The sequence below is a fragment of the Tinamus guttatus genome, unplaced genomic scaffold (genome assembly GCF_059628265.1).
Source record: "Tinamus guttatus ecotype Peru unplaced genomic scaffold, ASM5962826v1 Tinamus_guttatus_pri_ptg000323l, whole genome shotgun sequence".
NCBI lineage: Eukaryota > Metazoa > Chordata > Aves > Tinamiformes > Tinamidae > Tinamus > Tinamus guttatus.
Window position 1 is genome coordinate 2,846,747 of NW_028288857.1, and position 17,969 is coordinate 2,864,715.

Below are 17,969 nucleotides of genomic sequence, written 5' to 3' on the forward strand. Positions count from 1 at the left end.
TGGAAGACTCAAGCCCCCAGATGCCAGATTTTATGCACAGAGACCCCAACAAATGCACACAAGAGGTAGCTGCAAGAAGAGGAGCAGGTTGGAACAGGATAGGGGTGCATTTCCCCAGCTCAATTCAGTGAAACCCCAAGTTTTGCCAGTGCATAAAAGTGAGAGCAGCTCAGTCTCTGTTAGGGGGAAGGGGCTGGGGATTTTTGCAGCTTTGTGGATTTTTGAAGCCTAAGCACTCATTTTTTTCATAAGCAGGGCTATTTTGGAGTCGGTCTGAAATGGCCATCCTCACATTTTAACATCCCGCCCTGCTAAGCATCCATCCGCTTCCCCAGAGGCAGCTTGGTATCCAATGCCACCCTCCCTTCCTTAGCATCCTTCGGAGGCGGGAGGCGTGGGGCAGTCCGAAGGATTAAATGCCACAAACTGCAAGATTGGAATTGCTGTTGGGCTGGGGGTTATTCTGCCTTCTCGCGAGCTCTCTGTAGGCTACAGGGAGCATCTAAGCTGGTCTCATTTTTAAGCTACTGAAAATTAAAGCACTCTCGTGAAAACAAGAGTAAACTGCTCAATTTTGAGCTTTTTGTCAGAGGGGTTGGCTACCCAAGCGGCAAGGCAGAAAAGACAGGGTGGTCCATGCAGCCGTGAGCAGAGGAACCTCCTTTCCCCCACCAGCCGTGACCGATATTGTCGCTTCAGTGTAAATAGGAATTATTGCAGGGCTGGACAAGCAAAACCTGCACGTTCTCTGTGGCTCGGGTCCCCCTGGCCATGCCCTGCAGAGACCAGGGCCCAGAAATGCGGCAGCAGAAGGAGCTCCAGGACAGGATGGGCGCTAACAAGACCCACAGATAGACACCTGCCTGGTGACTACTGAAAATCCTCCTGCATGGGACTGACCTTCACCCAGGAAGGCTGGAAGAGGAGGAAACAGAGAAGAAAACCCTCTTTTGGAGACACGCAGCTCCATCAAGGAGGAACATGCAAGCAGCTTTAACGCTCATCTTCTAGAGATGCTTCCAAACACCCCAGGCCCTCGTTCTTCTTCAACACTAACTATGATAAACCCATTCCCAGGTGTTTTCTGGCACTCAGGAGGGCTCCATATCCCCGCCGTGCTCCCCGCTCTCGTTTTTCTCACCCGTTCTCACCCGTTCTGCCCCGCTCGGCGCCAGGGCTCAGCTGCGGCTCGATGCAGCTCCTGGGGGAGTTGCACAGCGTGACTTTGACCTGCCCGCACAGCAACCTGTAAAGCCCCTTGGTTTCTCACAACCCACGGCAAGGTTATAATTACACCAGAATTTCCAGTCTCTTGTAGAGACTGAGAATTTCCCACATCCACCCCATGTGCGGAGCCATCTCTGCCCGGCACAAAAGGTTCGTTTTTTCCCCCCATTTTGGTCTCCTCTTGGTCTCCCTCCTCGCGTTGCCTTCACGAAAGGAGGCTCAACACCATCACTTGCAGGAAAGAGGAACCGGGACAGAGCTGTGTGCCCGAGCATCTCTCAGCGCATCAGAAGGAATCTGTGAGATTTATTCAACAGTTGCTCCATCCTTTCTCCAGTTCTGACATTGGGCACCTCATCTGGAGGGATGTTTGTCTGACCCTGGTAGAGCAGATGTTCTTCCTGCTCTGTTGGCCTTCTTCCATCAGCTTCTCCTCTGTGGCATGTGATGAATCTTTCCCCCCATCCGTCCTCATCCCTCACTTCCCCCATCTTTTCCTGCTTGGTGGTGAGCACCACAGCCCACCTTTCCCAGCTGCATGACCACACAACTGCTTCCTCCAGGCTCTCCTTGCCCTTGCTTAAGCCTGGGGACTTGAGCAAGTCCCATCAGGGGAAACACTCCCACCAGGGAACATTTCATGCTGCTTTTTCCATCATCACATGAAGCAGAAACAGGTTTTCCTTTCCTTTCTATTTTCCACCCAAAAAAATAACTGCATGAAAGCAGCCAGGAAACAGAGCTGCAAGGCTTCCATTTGATGGAAGACGGCCTTCTCCATGGAAGATGGTCCGTGTCCTTGGGAACACGTTGTTGCTGGAGCCCCGCACGAGGATGGGCACTTGCAGTGCCAATGGGAGCAGCCAGAGAAAACCTCAGAGCAAATCCTAAATATTCAGGACCTTTGCAAAAGAGGTGCTCCAAAATTAAGAACAGATCCTATCTTTTCTTTGGTGGGGTGTAATACCAGTCCCTGGACATGGTGCCTTTCTCTGTTTTCTAGCCGTGCTCCCAGGGAAGACGGACCTGCAGACACGCTGCCGTCTGCGCCCCGCGGATGCGTCCGTGAGCCAGATTTATCTCGGGGGAGAAGTGGTTTCTTCTCAAGAGAAATACAGAACAGAAAGATCCAGGCGAGGGAATCACTTGTTTCAGAAGCACCGGGGCCGCTTCCACATACCCCGTCCCGCACCAGGGGCGGCAGGGCCGCTGCGAAGGGGCAGCCGCGGCAGCAGAAATGGGGAAACGCTCTTTTTGGTAGGAACCTTGACAGGGACCTCAGGAGGTTTCAGGTCTCAGGGTGGATTTATCAGGAGGGGAGTGTTATAGGGCTGTAGCTTTCCACACACGGAGACCTGTTTCGGGGGCAACAAAGCCCCCATTGTCCAAGAAATCCGTGTTTTCTTTACAGCCTCCGGGAGCAAAGAGATCATTAGCAAAGAGCAAATTCGGGAGGTGGAGGCAGCATTTAGGTCACGAGCTGGATACAAGCCCTGCTTGCAGCCAGATCCAAGGGTGACATTCGGATGAGCAGAGGGCTGCCCGGTGACTTCTGGTAAAACGAAAGGGCCGGCCGCCCTCCAGCTGGCGTATGGAAATTGCTCCCCACACCTCTCCTTACCCAAATAAAATGGTCCTGCAGGCACCTGCCTGACATGGCCCAGCTGTCCCGCAGCGCTGGGTTTGCACGTGAGTGCAAAGAGCAAAATCCTGCATGCGCATCGCTCTCCGGTGCAACGGAGCCTGCTCCTGCCACCCTAGAGCTTTCCTCAAGGCACCCAAGCTCATGCTTTGGGAACGCTGCAGCAGAAAGCAGCAGATGAAAACACGAAACCAGGGCAAGGTTCCTTGCAGCAGCTCTGTGCACATGCACGGTCCTCCAGCAGCTTTCGCTCCTTGCACTGGGGAAAGGATTCAGATCTAGGAGCTGAATGGGGACAGAGCCAAAATCAAGAGCCAAACATCTCAGCTGATAAATATTATTGAAACTCACATTAGAACCTGTGGGTTTTGGCCATTTCCTGTAAAACGACTAGCACTATTAAGGATGCTTTACCTATACTGTGGGAATTTACTCTTAGCAAGGACTGGGGAAAATTCTTCCGAATTTTCAGTAATGCTCATCCACTGGGGGAAGAACGTGCAAAAAAATACCCCCATGTTGCAAGGATCTCTCTCTGCATGAGCCTGAAAAGTTCTTTTTTTTTTTTCTCATTTTCACAATTCCCATTTTCACAAATGTGCTAGGCCTGGGTCAAAACTCTGCCTTGTCACTTTTCCTAAATACAACAGAGGTGCAGAATACCTAGTATCCAAGCAGGTTGTTTTGCGACTCACACGGCAAGTTGTCTGACTATATTTTATTCTTCCGGCCCCTTTAGTACATCAGGGTGTTTGCATTATTGCAAGCAAATTGCATGCACCCGAAATAGACCCAAAGCAGGACACAACACCTAGGCGCATGCAAACTTGGGGGGAAGCAGGGGATTTCAGCCTGGACCTTGGTTTCACAGACTAGGTCTCATAATAAACCCGAAGGTCTGATCAAACAAAACAAGTATCGCTGTGTGTCTCCTCGTCCTTGTGTATTTTTGTAGTTGCAGCTTGGGTGGAGCCTGTTTTTACGACCTTGAATCTGGTGTCACAGCAAAGAGTTGCAGGAGGAAGAGCTTATTTGTCAAGAATGGATTAAGTAAAATAAGAGTCATCCTCGCTGGAGTTTTGGCTCTCGTCCCTCCAGGTGACATGTAGCTCTTGCAGGCAAGTCTCACTGGAGGAAAGAGCCTGTTTCAGTGGTGGCCAGGGACAACTCAGCTTTTTCTGGTGCAGAACATGTCCCAGAACTCAGGGGAGCAATGAACAGCACTAACACCAAGGGGGAGAGAATCACAGAGCCTGAACCATCACCGATCTCGTGCCAGCAGGATTCGGGCAGGGATACAACCCGGAGCAGCGAGCAGAGCCCCTGGCCCTTCAGCAGGAGGGAGGAGATGTCCTGTTGTGCCAAGGAGGGTGCTTCCCATATTACAACACGCTCACAGGAAGAGCACGGAGATGCTCTCCGTGGACGGGCTGCTGTGCCGAAATGGTGCATTGAGCAATCAAACCAGTTGGAAACCCTGGTGTCTAGAAATAAAAAGTGACTGTTTGTTTTCTAACGCCTATAGGAGCTGGTGGGGGCCCAAACCAAGCAGCGGGAGGTTGGAGGAAGCAGCTGTAGTGGGTTTATTTCGTATTCCTGAGCAGTTCAACTGTGAGTTTGGATCTGCGATTGAATTGCGGTCATTTTTGCACAGAGCACTTTGCTTCCAGAGCTGCAAGGAGATGGCTATGGAGCTTTTCCCATTTCTCCAGGAATAGAAGGACAAAATCTCAGGAGCTTTGGCTGGACTGGAGCTCTGTATCCAAACCTCCGCTTCTTCCTCCCCAGCCCAATGAGCCTATTAGAGTTCTGTCACCGTATAACTTACTGTATATGTAAGCATGTAACCTTTTAAATGTGTAGTAGGGATGGGTAGAAACTGGCTGTCGTTGAAGACACCGACTTCTGCTCCTAAAGCTTCATACAGCGGTCTATTTTTTGTCTTTGTTGACAGACAGATCATAGGAAACTACTGAAACACCAAGTAAAACGTTAAAGGACAAGACTGATAACCCTAGAGTGTTTAATCAGACTCTTTTTCTCCCAAAGCGAGTCCTTCCACGGGGTACAACAGCCTTCCAACATAACACACCTCTGGAGCAAGGTTGGCTTTGAGCCCAAGTGACACGCCAAGTCAGAGAGCACAAGTCCTTTCCAGTGCCCAGAAACCAAAGTCTGCCAGCAAATCCCCCAGAATAGATGTCTTTACATTATAAAACCTCAAAAAAAGGGGCAACTGATAATTCTGCCATATTCCTTACCCTGGCCCACACTTCTCCACTCATTAATATGAGGACTTGCTAAGTACATTGGTCCTTCCTATGAGGAGAATCAGATATATCTTCTGCAAGGAAAAGGTCAAGCCTTCCTCCACAGAAACCAAGTTCCCTTTTTTCTACATATGCTGTTCTTTTTCTCTGCCTTTTCACTCCAAAAGGCAGGAGTTTAGCATGGAAAATTCCCAGAAGGTGCCATCACTTGTCCTGAGGGGCTGCAGCAGTCTCCAGAACAGCAGTAGGAGCCGTGTGGGCCTTCCTAGGAAACAAGGAATATTTCCACTTCAGGAGGGAGTTTAACCACATAACTGCTCCAGCCCAAACATCTGCTTCAGGAGGCTTGCAAACCATGCTTGAAATGGTAGAAAGTGGGGGAACACTTTGTGGGGAACAATTCCGAGCCTCTGGCACCCAGGCTTCCCAGATCCTCCCTGGCACCTTAATCATCCAATAATTGGGGTTGGAAGGGACCTTGGAGGTCATCGTATCCGATCTCTGCTCAAATCCTGTCTCACTGGGGAGGAATGAGCTGCTATCCCAAGTAGGATTGACATTCCTGGAACCTGGGGAAAGAATCCTAGCTGGAAAGATGCTCGGACGTGCTGATGACAAGCTGTGGATGAAGAAGAGCAGACAGGAGACGTTGAGGTTTCACTTCACTGCGGCCATGGAGAAGAAGCCGAGCGAACAGAAACCAACGAAAGTATTTGAAGCCTCAGTAGCCCAAAACCACCGGGGTTCAGCGCAGCTGCATGAGCAGCTCGTCAGCGCGGCCACGAGCTCCCGGGACCACCTGCACCTGCGGAGAGCACAGAGGACGCCGAAGATCTGTCCCCGTGTCCTGGGGACTTGCTCATGGGGAAGGAGGTCCAGGATGGGTGTGCGCAGAGGGAGCCCGTAGGGATTAAATGAGGCTGTTTGGAGGAGCTCCAGGTGGCCAGGAGAGCTCTGGAAGCGATGGGTGTCTTCCCTTGGGATGCATGGGTCGGAGCATGGCTTAGCGCAGCACCTGGAAAGCCGCTCCGTCTCCGGAGCCGCAGGTCCTGTTCCTTGGCCACACTTCCCACACTGGGGTTGGGAGCGGAGCCAGGGAGCCCAGCTTGGCCAGAGCTTAGACCTGAACCCCACGTGTCCTACCTGAGCCCTCTGCAAAACAGGAACCTGTCTGCAATCGCAGAAACCACCTTACAGCCCGAAAACCCTCCTCAGTCTCACAGTGGGAAAAGAAAACCAACCTAGCTCCGTGTGTTGAGCCACCATCCATCAGGATGACTAATCCCATCCCACAGTCCCCATCCCCGTCACCCCGGGGCTACCAGCTCTCTCTTCTTGGACCTGGTGGGGCCGATGGTTGGGACATCCTGGCTCTGCGGAGGTCCCAGATGGATCCAAGGCCCTGGAGCACCACGGGAACGCTGAAAACAAGGAGCGTAGCCCATTGCAGCAGCCACTGCCCGTGCTCCCCCCTGCTTTCCCGCAGTGTTGGGGTGGAAATCGAAAGAGCCCGGAGCGCGGAGCAGGTGGCCCCGGCGCACACCAGGCTGGTTTCGGAGGAAGGCCTCATCCCAGGCCAGCTGGGGAAACCACCAGCTGCTTCTGTCCTTGCAGCCCACGGCCGTCATGTGTTTCACAAGCTCCATCCACCGCGGCCAGGGGACAAACCGGCTGCAGGAGGGCTGAGCGGAATGGGTGCTTTGCCCAAAGAGCCTGTACTAAAGGGGAAAGGCCAGCCCTGTTTTCTCGTGTTTTTTTTTTTTTTTTTTTTTTTTTTTTGCATCAGTTCGACCTGGGTGGTAGTGAAGCCGAATTATATGCAAAACCGGTCCCCTTCTGACGCAGCGCCCTGCACAGCCTCAAGTCCCACGAGACCCAAGCGCTTCGTTATTTCAGAGACATCTCCCTAGGAAAGCTGAGAGATGGTCACCCCAAAAGGGACGGAAAGCCAGGGCATGATGGAACATGTATTCATGTTGGAACAGCACAAGCTGCAAGCAGTTCGTGTCCTCCCACCTCAGTTGGGTCATGACAGCACCTTTTTGCTTGGGGAAAAGATCTGTCATCAACTAAAAAAAAGGTGGGGAAGGAGCCCAAAAGCAACAAGCAAGGGCTGATTTTCTTCAGCAGCCAAGCAGACACACTCACAGTCTGGCTTCCTTCCCTGCAGCATTTCCCAAGGAGATTCAGCCTGGACGTTGCAGACCGCAGGCACTGCCCTACATGGTCCCTTGGGTGTCAGGATGCACCGAGCAGGGGCAGAACACACAGCAGCCACTCACACCAGGCTGCACAGGGCTGATACTTCTATCTGTCCTTCACAGGGACAAGGGACACAGCAGGCAGGGGCTGGCTGGGCTCCCGGTGCAGCTGCAGCATCAGGCTTGAAACAAAGCCAGCCCCTGAGCAGATGCACAGCTCACTGCCTCGCCAACCTTGAAATTCCCTTTCTTGCCATTAACTCCTGGCTCCGCACCAATGAGCCCTCCCCCAAATACCCCAAAACACACAAGACTTGGCACTTGCAGCCCCTGAGAAAGGCCGGTAGTGAGGACACGGGGTTACAGCTCCAACAAGCAACCTAAGGGCCAGGACAACCATCTGCCTTCCCAAAGGACTGCAAGGAACATGGAGCAACGAGGCCTGGACCATCGTGGCCAGGAGCACAGGGCAGCTGAATCAGTGCTGTGGGAGATGGACATGGACCCATCTTCAAAATCCTGTGGATGCAACACCCCTCCTCCTCCCTGGAGCTGCATCCCCCCTCCTGCTTCCAAATTGAAGTCAAGTATTTATGGAACAGGAGGGAAACAGAGGCAGGAACAAGGCAGAGGTGCCAGCTGCCCTCTCCAGAGATTTGGCACTCCACTTGCAATGCAAAAAAAGGGACCATTGCAAGAGTGATACAAAATATAGCACTTTATTTGCAGAAAGATAAAAAATTACTTTAACCAAAAAAACTCAGGCATACAATAAATAGGCAGCTTTAGCAACATATGCACAGTGCCGGGTTGTCACCAGCTGCAAGCCCCAAGCCCCATGTCCTAGTCACACGCACAGGAAGCAAGTTAGTGAGGATTTACACATGGACACACTGCTGGTCATGCCTGGGAGAGCAACATGTGCATGTTGGAGTGAAGCCAGCCTATTCACCCTACACCAAGACCTTCCAAATAAAACATATCTCTATATATATTTATATAAACTGTCTCTGGTTAGAGGAATTAAAACTTCTAGGTTCCTATATCCAACATTTACATATATAATCGCTGCACTGGTTTCCAAGTTTCAAAGTAATTCCATGTTGCAGATAAAAATAGAAATCTCTAGCAAAAATAAAGACAGGAATTTCTTTGAGGAAGTTTTCCTTGGAAGGCATACCTTATCTATCAGCAGTATTACTGACTCTTTTGGGGAGAGAGAGGAAAAAAAAAGTTCTGGGATAAATTTACTGCATTTGATCATTTTAAAGCTTATCCAGGAGTTGCCTCCTTACAAATTGATATTCACAGCCATGTCCAAGTTGCAGATCAGGGCAGGTCATTATAGCTGCTGATTTTCAGCTCTGCCTGGTTTGTATTTAACAGGGGCAGCACAAAGTGCTGCTAGTGCAGAGCATCCCCCTCCCAGCTCCATGCTCTCCTCTCCTGCCATCAGCTGGGGCAGCAACGCAAGGACTATCTCAGTCAGTACAAACAGTGTTATCTCCAATTAAATATCTCCAAACCTGACAACTTTTTTTTAAACTCTTGTGCTTATACAGAATCTAGACCAGAAACAAAGAACGACAAGAACCAGAAGACACTTTCCAAAAGGAGCATTTAGGCACTAATGGAACCAGACTGGACCTAGATCAACCCAAAGAGCCTCTCTGTGTTGGGAAGGCGGCAGCTCAGACCGCAATCGGCAGGTTCTCTCGGAAGAGCGGCCGCGTCCCGCAGATGTCCTGGAAGATCCTGTAGACCTGGTCGGGCTGCGCCTCCTCGGCCAGCGGGAGCATGGGGCTGCTGCCACATGTCTTGGTGGCCTCCTCCACCACCTGCCGCACGCAGAGCTGCTCCACCTGCATCCGAGGGGCAGGAGGACACTGAGCGAGAGCAGCATCTTGAGGCATCGCCTCCGGCCACGCTCCACCGAGCCGGGAGCCGAGCACGAGGTGGGGGAGATGCAAGGGGTGGAACGGGGTGAAAAGTGATGAGAATGGGAGAGTTGTGCAGGGGAGAGGGGAGTGAACAGGCTTGCTAGCAATTCAGAAGAGCTTTTTAAATTGCAAGCTTTTTAAATTGCAAGAGGGGCTTCGTTTGCTAGTAACAGACGGTGCATGGTGTCTCCAAGAAAGAGCTGCCCATGCACCCCTGGAGGCTTTGAGAAGCCAATATTTACCCAGCGCCCCACCAATCTTTGCACCCAAATAGCCCACAGCCCCAGGGGAGGAAGCTCCCATCCCAAAGAGCGCGATGCAACTCGGAAAAGGGGGGAAATGAAGCCAGGACTGGGAGGAGAGCTCCCAAGCAAGGCCGCACCTGAACGAGGATGAGCTTGCAGCGCAGCGGCACCGCGTCCGGGAACTCCTCGCCAAAGCAGAGCATCACTCTGCTGTCTGGGAAGCGGCCTTGGTTGTGGCACTGCTGCAGCTCTGCAAGGAGGGGAGCACAGCTGGAAGTCACCTGGCACAGCTGTGAACATCTGCCACACACCCCCCTCCTACCCTCCAGGGACCAAGTGCATCCTGCTGTAAAAGAAACCTGTCGGCTTGCTCAGGAGAAATCAAATCTGTTTTGTGCAGCTTCCAACCATAAGGAATGTGCTAAATGACACTTCACACACCAGATTATCCCGCCCCAGGAGGAAACAGCCACTCCACAACACCAGAAGCCCTGGGTAACTCAGCAGTGATGGATGCCAAGAACTTCTAAGTGCTCCAAGGCAAAGGGCTCAACCAAAGGATTTGCCTCCCTAAGGGTGTTTAGCCAGTTTTAAGACTGAATAGTGGATGCCCTGGGACAGATGCTTTGGACCCACACACCTGGGGCTCATGGACTTCACTGCAAGTCCAGCACAGTGGTCAGAGCCACCAGGGTTGTCACTCAGCCCCTAGGAGGGCCACCAGCAGCACCAGCCCAGCTGAGCTCTGCCTCCCAGCCGAACTCCAGCAGGATCAGCAGTAACCAAAAGCTGAACAGGAGGAGAGAAAACACTGCTACAAACCTCGGAAGAACTGGTTGGTGTCAAATATCTTCACCACTTCATCCCGGTCCAGCTTGTTGGGCCTGTCCTTGTACATCATGGTGTTCCCGCTCCAGAAGACCCTGCCTTGGCACAGCCTCTTGATGAAGATGCCCTGCTTGTTGCTGTGCAGCAGGACCCCCCGTTCCAGGTGCCCGAAGAGCTTCTTGGTGATCTGCTTCTGACGGTCATTCTGGATCATGTCGGCCGACGGGAACCTCACGTGCTCCAGGGTGTCGGGCGCGTAGAGCTTCTCGCTGTGACCAGAGGGTTGGCTCAGCGAGATCCGGCAGCCCTCGGGGTAAGAGGTGGTGATATGGCCAGCCAGTCTCCCTCCATAATAGAAGGTGATCACCATCTGGGAGTAGCCTGTGGGGAGATGCACAGACCATCAGAAAGGGCAGCCAAAGCCTCCCTGAGCTTTGATTTTCCTGGCTGATGTTGATTTTTGATGTGCTTCCATACTGGCCCAAGTAATACTTCTCCCCAGGTTTTGCCTCTCTTTTGATCTACCCAGTTAACATACAGTTTGGGTAAATGGCTGCAATCTAAGCTATTTTATATACAAAGTCACTGCATTATGAGCATCACTGGTCCAAACCGCAGAAAGGACAGTGAAGATGTCGGAGCCTCAGGATTAGAGGCTCCCATGCTGCAAGGGGTACTCAAAGTCCTCCTCTCCCACTGCCTTCACCCCACACCTCCCCGCAGTGTAAATGGCCCTAAGCCAAAGGCACAGCTGACCCCAGTGTCCCGGAGCAGCCCCATGCACAGATGCCCTCCTGCAGGACACCCCCACAGTGGTGGGACATGTCCCTGCTTGGCCCACAGACGCTGTGGATACTCAAGCACCCCCAAAGCCAGCACAGCATCCGATGCCAGGCAGGGAGCAGAGCCACCTCCTGCCACCACAGCTGCATGCACAGGGGGAAACCAACCTCCCCAAAGGCATTTGATGGCCACAGAGCGCAGCCAAGAAGGGAAAGCAGGGCCTGGGGAGCTGCCTTACCTGAGTGGTGCTGCTCATAGCTGGGGTATCCATTCATCAGGGGCAAAGCTGTAGGCAAAGGAAAAACAGGCCTGTGTCTTAGTGCCCAGCTCCACAGAGCCTGGGCACAAAGTCCTGCTCAGCATCACTGGACCCACAAGCGCCCCAAGACTCCCTGTTCCTGCATGGAAAATGCCAGCAAATACACTAGGGTGGATTTAATCTTGTGCAATGAGCATCACACTGCCAGGTCTCTTGTACAGACCACAGCATTCGCAGCTGGTACTTTAAGAATTCTTAATAGACTGAAAGATTGAAAGGAAGATAAAACATCTGCTATCTGGAAGGGGGACGGGAAGCTCAGCCACCCTAAACACTGCATGGGCCATCGGATACTCACTGGGACTGGGCTGCTGCACCCACCAGTCCGGTATCGGGGGGTTTCTGCACGTCTCCTGCGGTGGTGAGGGGCTTCTCTTGATGATACCCAGGTACTCGTCTACGCACGGGGGCTGGAGCAGGGAGAAACAGCCTGTTAGATCAGCCAGAGACAAAGGTCACGCACGGGGACCAGCAGTCCCCAAAAAGGGGCTGAAAAGGCAAGGCAAGAAATTAAGTTTAAGACACAGATGACTGTTTTTGCCTAGAAAGGGAGAGTTTGGGAATCCCCAGGCCGTGTCCCCGGCTAACACCCGGGAGCTGCTGAGCAGAACTGAGTTACACTGCGGGGAACGGAGCTATGAAGGCAGCCTCTGTGTCCCGGTGCGTGTCCAGCCGAGCCGAATGCAAACCGAAAGCACAGCCCATTCATGGATAACCATCCCGGCCAGCTACAGAATCAATAGGGCCATTGTAGCAGGAAAACACAGCTTTTGGGGCCACTCCGACTCCCAGATCTCTGCAGATTTTACTGCATTTCAATCAAAAATCTTGGCCGCTTGTCCTCTCCTGGTGGGAAGAGTCTCACGCACTTCCAAGAACCGATTTACCTCTTTGATCAGGTCATCGATCGCAGAGGGGCTGCAGTCCATGTCCGTAACCTCAGCCAAGCTGCTCCCGCTGGCAATGCCGATCTTGCCTGGGAACACACACAGGCATTCAGCTGCGATCCGTCGCCGATGGGTTATAGAAAACATTCCCCCCATCCCATGAAAATTATGGAACAAGGAAGCAGAGCCAGCATTGCCCAGGCCCCCCCAAGCAGGTCTCCCCATGGCAAGCAGAAAGATCCATCAAATTGAGCAGCAGCACCCAGTTTTTCAGCACACCCCCAAGCCATCTCCCTTCCCTGCAGGGCCTCAGGGGGCTGCAGGGCTGTTTGCACAGAGCCCTCCGTGTGAACGCGGCCAAGATGCTAAAGGGAGATTTCCTGGCAGCAAGATTTTTTTGCAGTTTTTTTTTTTCACTTTAAAAGAGGAAAAAAGCACACGCGCACACACCTAACCACAAATAAAAATATACTCAGTGCAGCCTGCACCACACCGGACATCACAGCAACAACTGCTCTCTGCTCAACTGCTGCTACTGTAATCACTGCCATGCCTGCTGTGCAAAGGGAAGGGATTTATTGCATTTATTTCGCTGCATTGATTGCAACCTTCCAGGGAGGATGAAGCATTTGAGGCTCAATTCTCCCCTTCCACCCCACAAAAAAATCAAAAAAAATCTCAGTGGAGGAAGAACTTCAGCTGTGCCCTCACCACATGGCAATGTGTAGTTGCACCTAGGGGCTTTTGCCCACTCCTGATTTTATGGTGTGTAGGTGACATTCCCAATTTTTTCCCCTGATCTGGGAGGAGGGAGCCTGGAGAACAGCCAGGATGAGCCCCGTACCCACACACTTACACTTCTGCTCCTCCTCGGGGACGATGCGATAGACCTTGTAGGGCTCCGAGATGTCCAGCTGGGAGCGATCCGTCACCTCCTCGAAGTCGGGGCTCTTGTTCAGGGCGCAGCGGAGCCGGGTCTTCCACGTGGCCGGCTCCGCTTTGTCGCCCTCCTTGAACTTGCCCTTGAAGACGGCCCAAGCCTGGGAGACAAGAGCAGAGCTTGGGCTGCAGCAGATCCGTGGATCCCACAGCCCTCCATGCTCCTACACCCCAATTAAAATCCTCGGAAAGCTTAAATATCAAGTCACACACCCTAAATTACTGCCAATTACGCCATTCTAAGGCAACCTAATTAGCTGATGCCCCTAAGGGCATCTCCATCCTCCATGGCAGAGGTCTGGGAGTGTGGGAGTGGGAGGCAAGGGAATTCCTGAGGAAGAATCTGACCTTTCTGGTTCAAGAAAGGGCTTCCCAGTCCTTCACCTCCACCCCCAGTGTGAAGTTCCCTCCCCCCGACCCTGCTCCATGGAAAGCTGACACTTCCTTCCCCTAAAGCTTCATTTTTTGTAAATCCCGTCTTTCAGCAGAAAGAGTCTTATGGGAAGGTTAGGTTGGGTGAAAAAGAGCCTATTCAGCTCCTGCTCTCATCAGGCCAGAATTACAACACGTTGAAATGAATCCAAACCAGGCAAAGGCCAGAAAAGATGCAAACCACCCCCACAGGAGCCTCTGGAAATATATTCCCACAGGAGAGGAGGTGAAGAAGCTTCTCTTGGAAGGAACAAACTTGCAAAATCTGCGGACCTTGAGGGTGCTTCTCACCCGCCAAGAAAATCCCTCTGCCAACAGCGTTCGGGAGACACCAAGAACAAGATGAACCATCTCGCCCTACCTTGAAAATAGACGCATCCACCTCCTGGTTGTAGTCCTGCTTCCCGGCGTGCTTCCATGGGATGCGGAACATGGTTTTCTCCTCATTCTCCCAGATGAGCCCAGGGTAGAGCTCGCTGTCGATCTGCTCGATCAGCCACTGCCGGAGCCGCCTCCCGCCATTCCGGTCGCACATCCTGCGAGCGAGACTGTGTCAGCATCTGTGAAGCGATCCCTTCTAATCCCAATATCCCAACACATGGAAAAGAAACAGGAAGGTGGCAGCTTGTCCATTAGCACCAGAAATAAAAAGGAGCTACTACATTTCCATGCCAGGCTGCTAAAAATGAGGGTATGGAGATACTCAAGGGTGCTTTGCTATCTTTATATATGTTTTTAGCTGAATATAAGCAGTCCCTGCACCCAGAACTGGCGACTGAAGTGAGATTTCCAGGAAAAAAAATAATAGTAGAGAAAAGCAAAGCAGTTCGGTACAAGTGACCACACTCGGCTTTAGCCTGTCACATTTGCACCTGGAAATAGCAACGCCTGCAGCGATGAGCAGCCACAGGCAGGTCTGCATGCCCTGAGCTTTTACTGTGCAAATTTTCTCCTTTTTAAAGGAGAAAAAAAAAAAAGGGAAAATAAGTATATCTGCAAGTGGCTAATTGCCCCTTGCAACAGCTTCCTCTTGGAAAGCAGCTTCATGTAGGAGGACATGCCCAGGACAGCTGCACTTGCTGGTATCCGTTTCCCTGGATTCGGACATGCTGGAATTCCCCCACACATACAGCCCGCCAACCTTTCCGGATAGCATCCCAATGGGAACAACACTCCCTCTAAAAGAGTGAGCTAAGGGGGACAATGAGAGGCCCAATGAGCCTCCTAAAGGACCTATATTTGAGACAGCAACAAGAACATGTATTTTGGAGAATTTTTTTTCCCTTGTGAATTATTTTAAACTCCTCTCTTGGCTCCTTTGATCAAAGCCCGTGTGCCCCAGTCACAGGAAAGACAAAAAGACGACTTAGAGCTCTGTTTACTCATTTTTTGGCTGCGTGACATGTTGTGCATGAGCTATGGAGTCAGAGACTAAAGGGCCAGGTTGTTTTGTCACCTAGCAGCGTGACACCACACAGACCACTGGGGGAGAAAAGGGTCACTCGTGTCCTCAGGGGACGGAAACGCCCTTTATCACATCTCCCCATGGCCTGAAGAGCAGGACTTCTGCACCAGATCTCCCCACATCCCGTGCAACCCCCTCCGCTTCGGCAGAGGGGAAGAAGAAATAAATAAATAAAACGCAGGATCAAGCCACAGCCCAAAGCAAAAGCGGCAGGGACCTCGGCGGCAGCTCGTTTCTGTGCGTGCAGCTCAGTGCTAAACTTAGCGGCCGAGTTTCCTCCCGCTCACAGGGCTTGGGGCCCCGGACGTGGCCGGTGTCCCCAGCCTGGTGTCACCCGCTTCAAGGACCGGCTTGGCCGGGACACCAGGAGCCAACATGTGCCAGCTCCGCACAAGGTTGGGAAGGAGAGAAATAAAAACACTTATCATGTGCCCTGATCCAGCAAAGTGGATGCTGGCTGCTCGCAGCAGCTCCCAGAGCATCCGACTCCACACATCTAAAGTAATGGGAATTGAGTACCAGGGGCTCAACTCTTTCCCCACTTATTTTTAAGTGACTGCCCCATGGATCAGAACTTTCCCAGGAGGTTCTTGGCCCTGGGGACATCAGGTCCACAGTGCTGTCCATAGAGTCGGCCCCTGTTTTTTGGGGCTGGCACAGGACAACGTTCAAGACTCTCAGAGCTGCCTCCCAGAGCCATGTGATTTGCATCAAAGAGCTCAGTCCTGGTTATGCTTTCTAGAAAATGCGCTGAATCCCAGGACCCCCATTTAAAGAGGCATTCGTGATCCTTGCCTCCAACCCAAGGTGGATCCTAGCGTCATCACCCAGCCCCGCTAGTAGGACAAGGAAGGGACAAGGACACCTTGGCCACCCCAAATCACCGCACTCCTTGCGATGCGCAGCAGGGTGGCACTTTACCCCCATCCCTGCTGCCCCAGGACCCGTCACAGCCCCGCAGTCCCCTCCCCGGTGCACAGCACGGCTCCACTCCCGCACCAGGCTGCACTTCGGGCATCCCCGGTGCCCTGCATCCCAGTTTTGCTCATCCCTAGCGCCCCGTGCCCCTTTCACAAGTGCCCAGTGCCCCACATCCCAATTCTGCCCCACTCAACCGCACCCCTAACATCCCCAACCCCATTTCTGCACCCCCGCACCCCGAATGGGCGCATCTCCCGGGGAGCCCCACACGTGCCACAACCCCCATTCGGTGCAGCCAGCTCCCCGCACCCCGCGGGTCCCCACGCCCGTGCACCCCGCACCCACGCGCTTCACGCGCCTCCCCGTGGGACCCCTCGGGCAGCCCGGGGCCACCAAGGGGGCCCGGACCGCAGAGAAGAGCAAAGACCCGGGGCCGCCCCGCGCTACCTGCCGCTCCGCGCCGCTCCGCGCCAGCCGGGGCCGCGGCCGCCCCGCCCGCCGCCCCATTAATAGGAGCGCGCGGGGCGGGACGCCGCAAGCCCCGCCCCCTCCGCCCGCGGGACCAATGGCGAGCCGGCCCGCGCGGCGCGGGGCCAATGGGGAGCGCGCGCCGCGCGGCGCCTTCTCCGCAGCGCGCGCCTTTCCGAGAAATCAGCCCGCGGCGCGCGGGGGCGGCCCGGGGCTCCGGCCGCGCTGCCCTCCGCAGCCCCGGACCCCCCCGGGTCCCCCCGGGTCCCCCTCCACCTCCCCGGGGCTTTGCGGGGACGGAATACCCCCCCCCCTTTTTTTTTTCCTTTTTTTTTTTAATTTAATTATTTATATTTTTATGTTGGGGCTGCTAGATTACGCGCGTGTTTCTTGGAAGGAAAGCGTAATTGCTCCCCTGGGGGGTGGTACGGGGAAGTGTCTGAAGCGGTGCGGTTGCTATAGAGGCAGCAATTATATAACGCGCACAACCCTTGCCATGATTTGTAAGTTAAAGCTACTGCGCTAGCCCAGCTGTTAAGTGCCCGGCTGATCCAAATCAGGTAACTCTTGTGCGGGTCAGAAACCTCCCCTGCATCAGCTGCAGCTTGGAGAGTTATTGCTGCTTTTGCTAAGCCTTGAGCTAGGGGTTTGGGAGGCCCTTCCCCGCCAGGACCTGCTACTGATGCCCCCTGAGTGTAAATGACACCTGAGGCAGCAGCAGTAGCTGGTCCCTGCTCTGATTGATATCAAAAAGCAGAGTTAAAAGGTGTGACACCCTTGGGATGTTTTAATGGGGTTTCCTGTAATGAAGCTGGTTGATCACTTGGTCCCACCTGGAGCCGAGGCGAGGGAAGTAGGGAAGCAGGATTCAATGCAATTCCGCAGCCAGCGGGGTGAGCCCCCCGCCGCCGGCTGCCTTTTGGTTGTGTGACTTTGGAGACAGCCTGGAAGCGATTGCAAGGGAGTGCAGCAAATTGCACAAATTGGCTTCCCTGAAACCTAATTATGGCTTTTTCTGGTGCTTGGGCCCTCTGTGCCCGTGCAGTAACACTGGTCCCACTCCTGCCAGGGGTAAAGGCGGCCCTGGAAGGGGTGAGAGATGTCCCAGAATGACCATGGGATTCTCGGCAGCCGCTGGCAAGGCGAAGCGCTGGGATGGGCACGCAGTGCAGCCAAGAATTTCTTTCAAACTATTTCCCCCTGAGAACTATTTCCCCCTGAAAACATCCTGGTGAGCTCCTTTGCACTTAAGTGGAGCAATTCCCACATGCCAGGCTTGCAGCCCTGGAGCACAGGGCAGCAGAGCAGGAATGCAGAGAGCTCTTAGCAGCGCGGGAGCAAGAAGAAGTGGAAACCGCTGCAATTTTAACTGCTTCAGGCCCAATTTGCCCATGGACGCAGG

General features: G+C 53.3%; 1 protein-coding gene across 1 annotated transcript; it reads right to left on the reverse strand.

The window, feature by feature from the left end:
* Nucleotides 1-8,933: 8,933 nt before the first annotated feature.
* On the reverse strand, nt 8,934-16,601 carry IRF8 (interferon regulatory factor 8). Its single transcript, XM_088529074.1, has 9 exons — nt 16,547-16,601; nt 14,075-14,249; nt 13,199-13,382; nt 12,343-12,431; nt 11,754-11,865; nt 11,375-11,422; nt 10,348-10,734; nt 9,663-9,775; nt 8,934-9,202 (listed from the first exon to the last, which is right to left on the reverse strand). The coding sequence occupies exons 2-9, from the start codon at nt 14,246-14,248 to the stop codon at nt 9,032-9,034; spliced, it is 1,278 nt and encodes a 425-aa protein (XP_088385200.1). The 5' UTR covers nt 14,249; nt 16,547-16,601; the 3' UTR covers nt 8,934-9,031.
* Between the last annotated feature and the right edge of the window lie 1,368 nt (nt 16,602-17,969).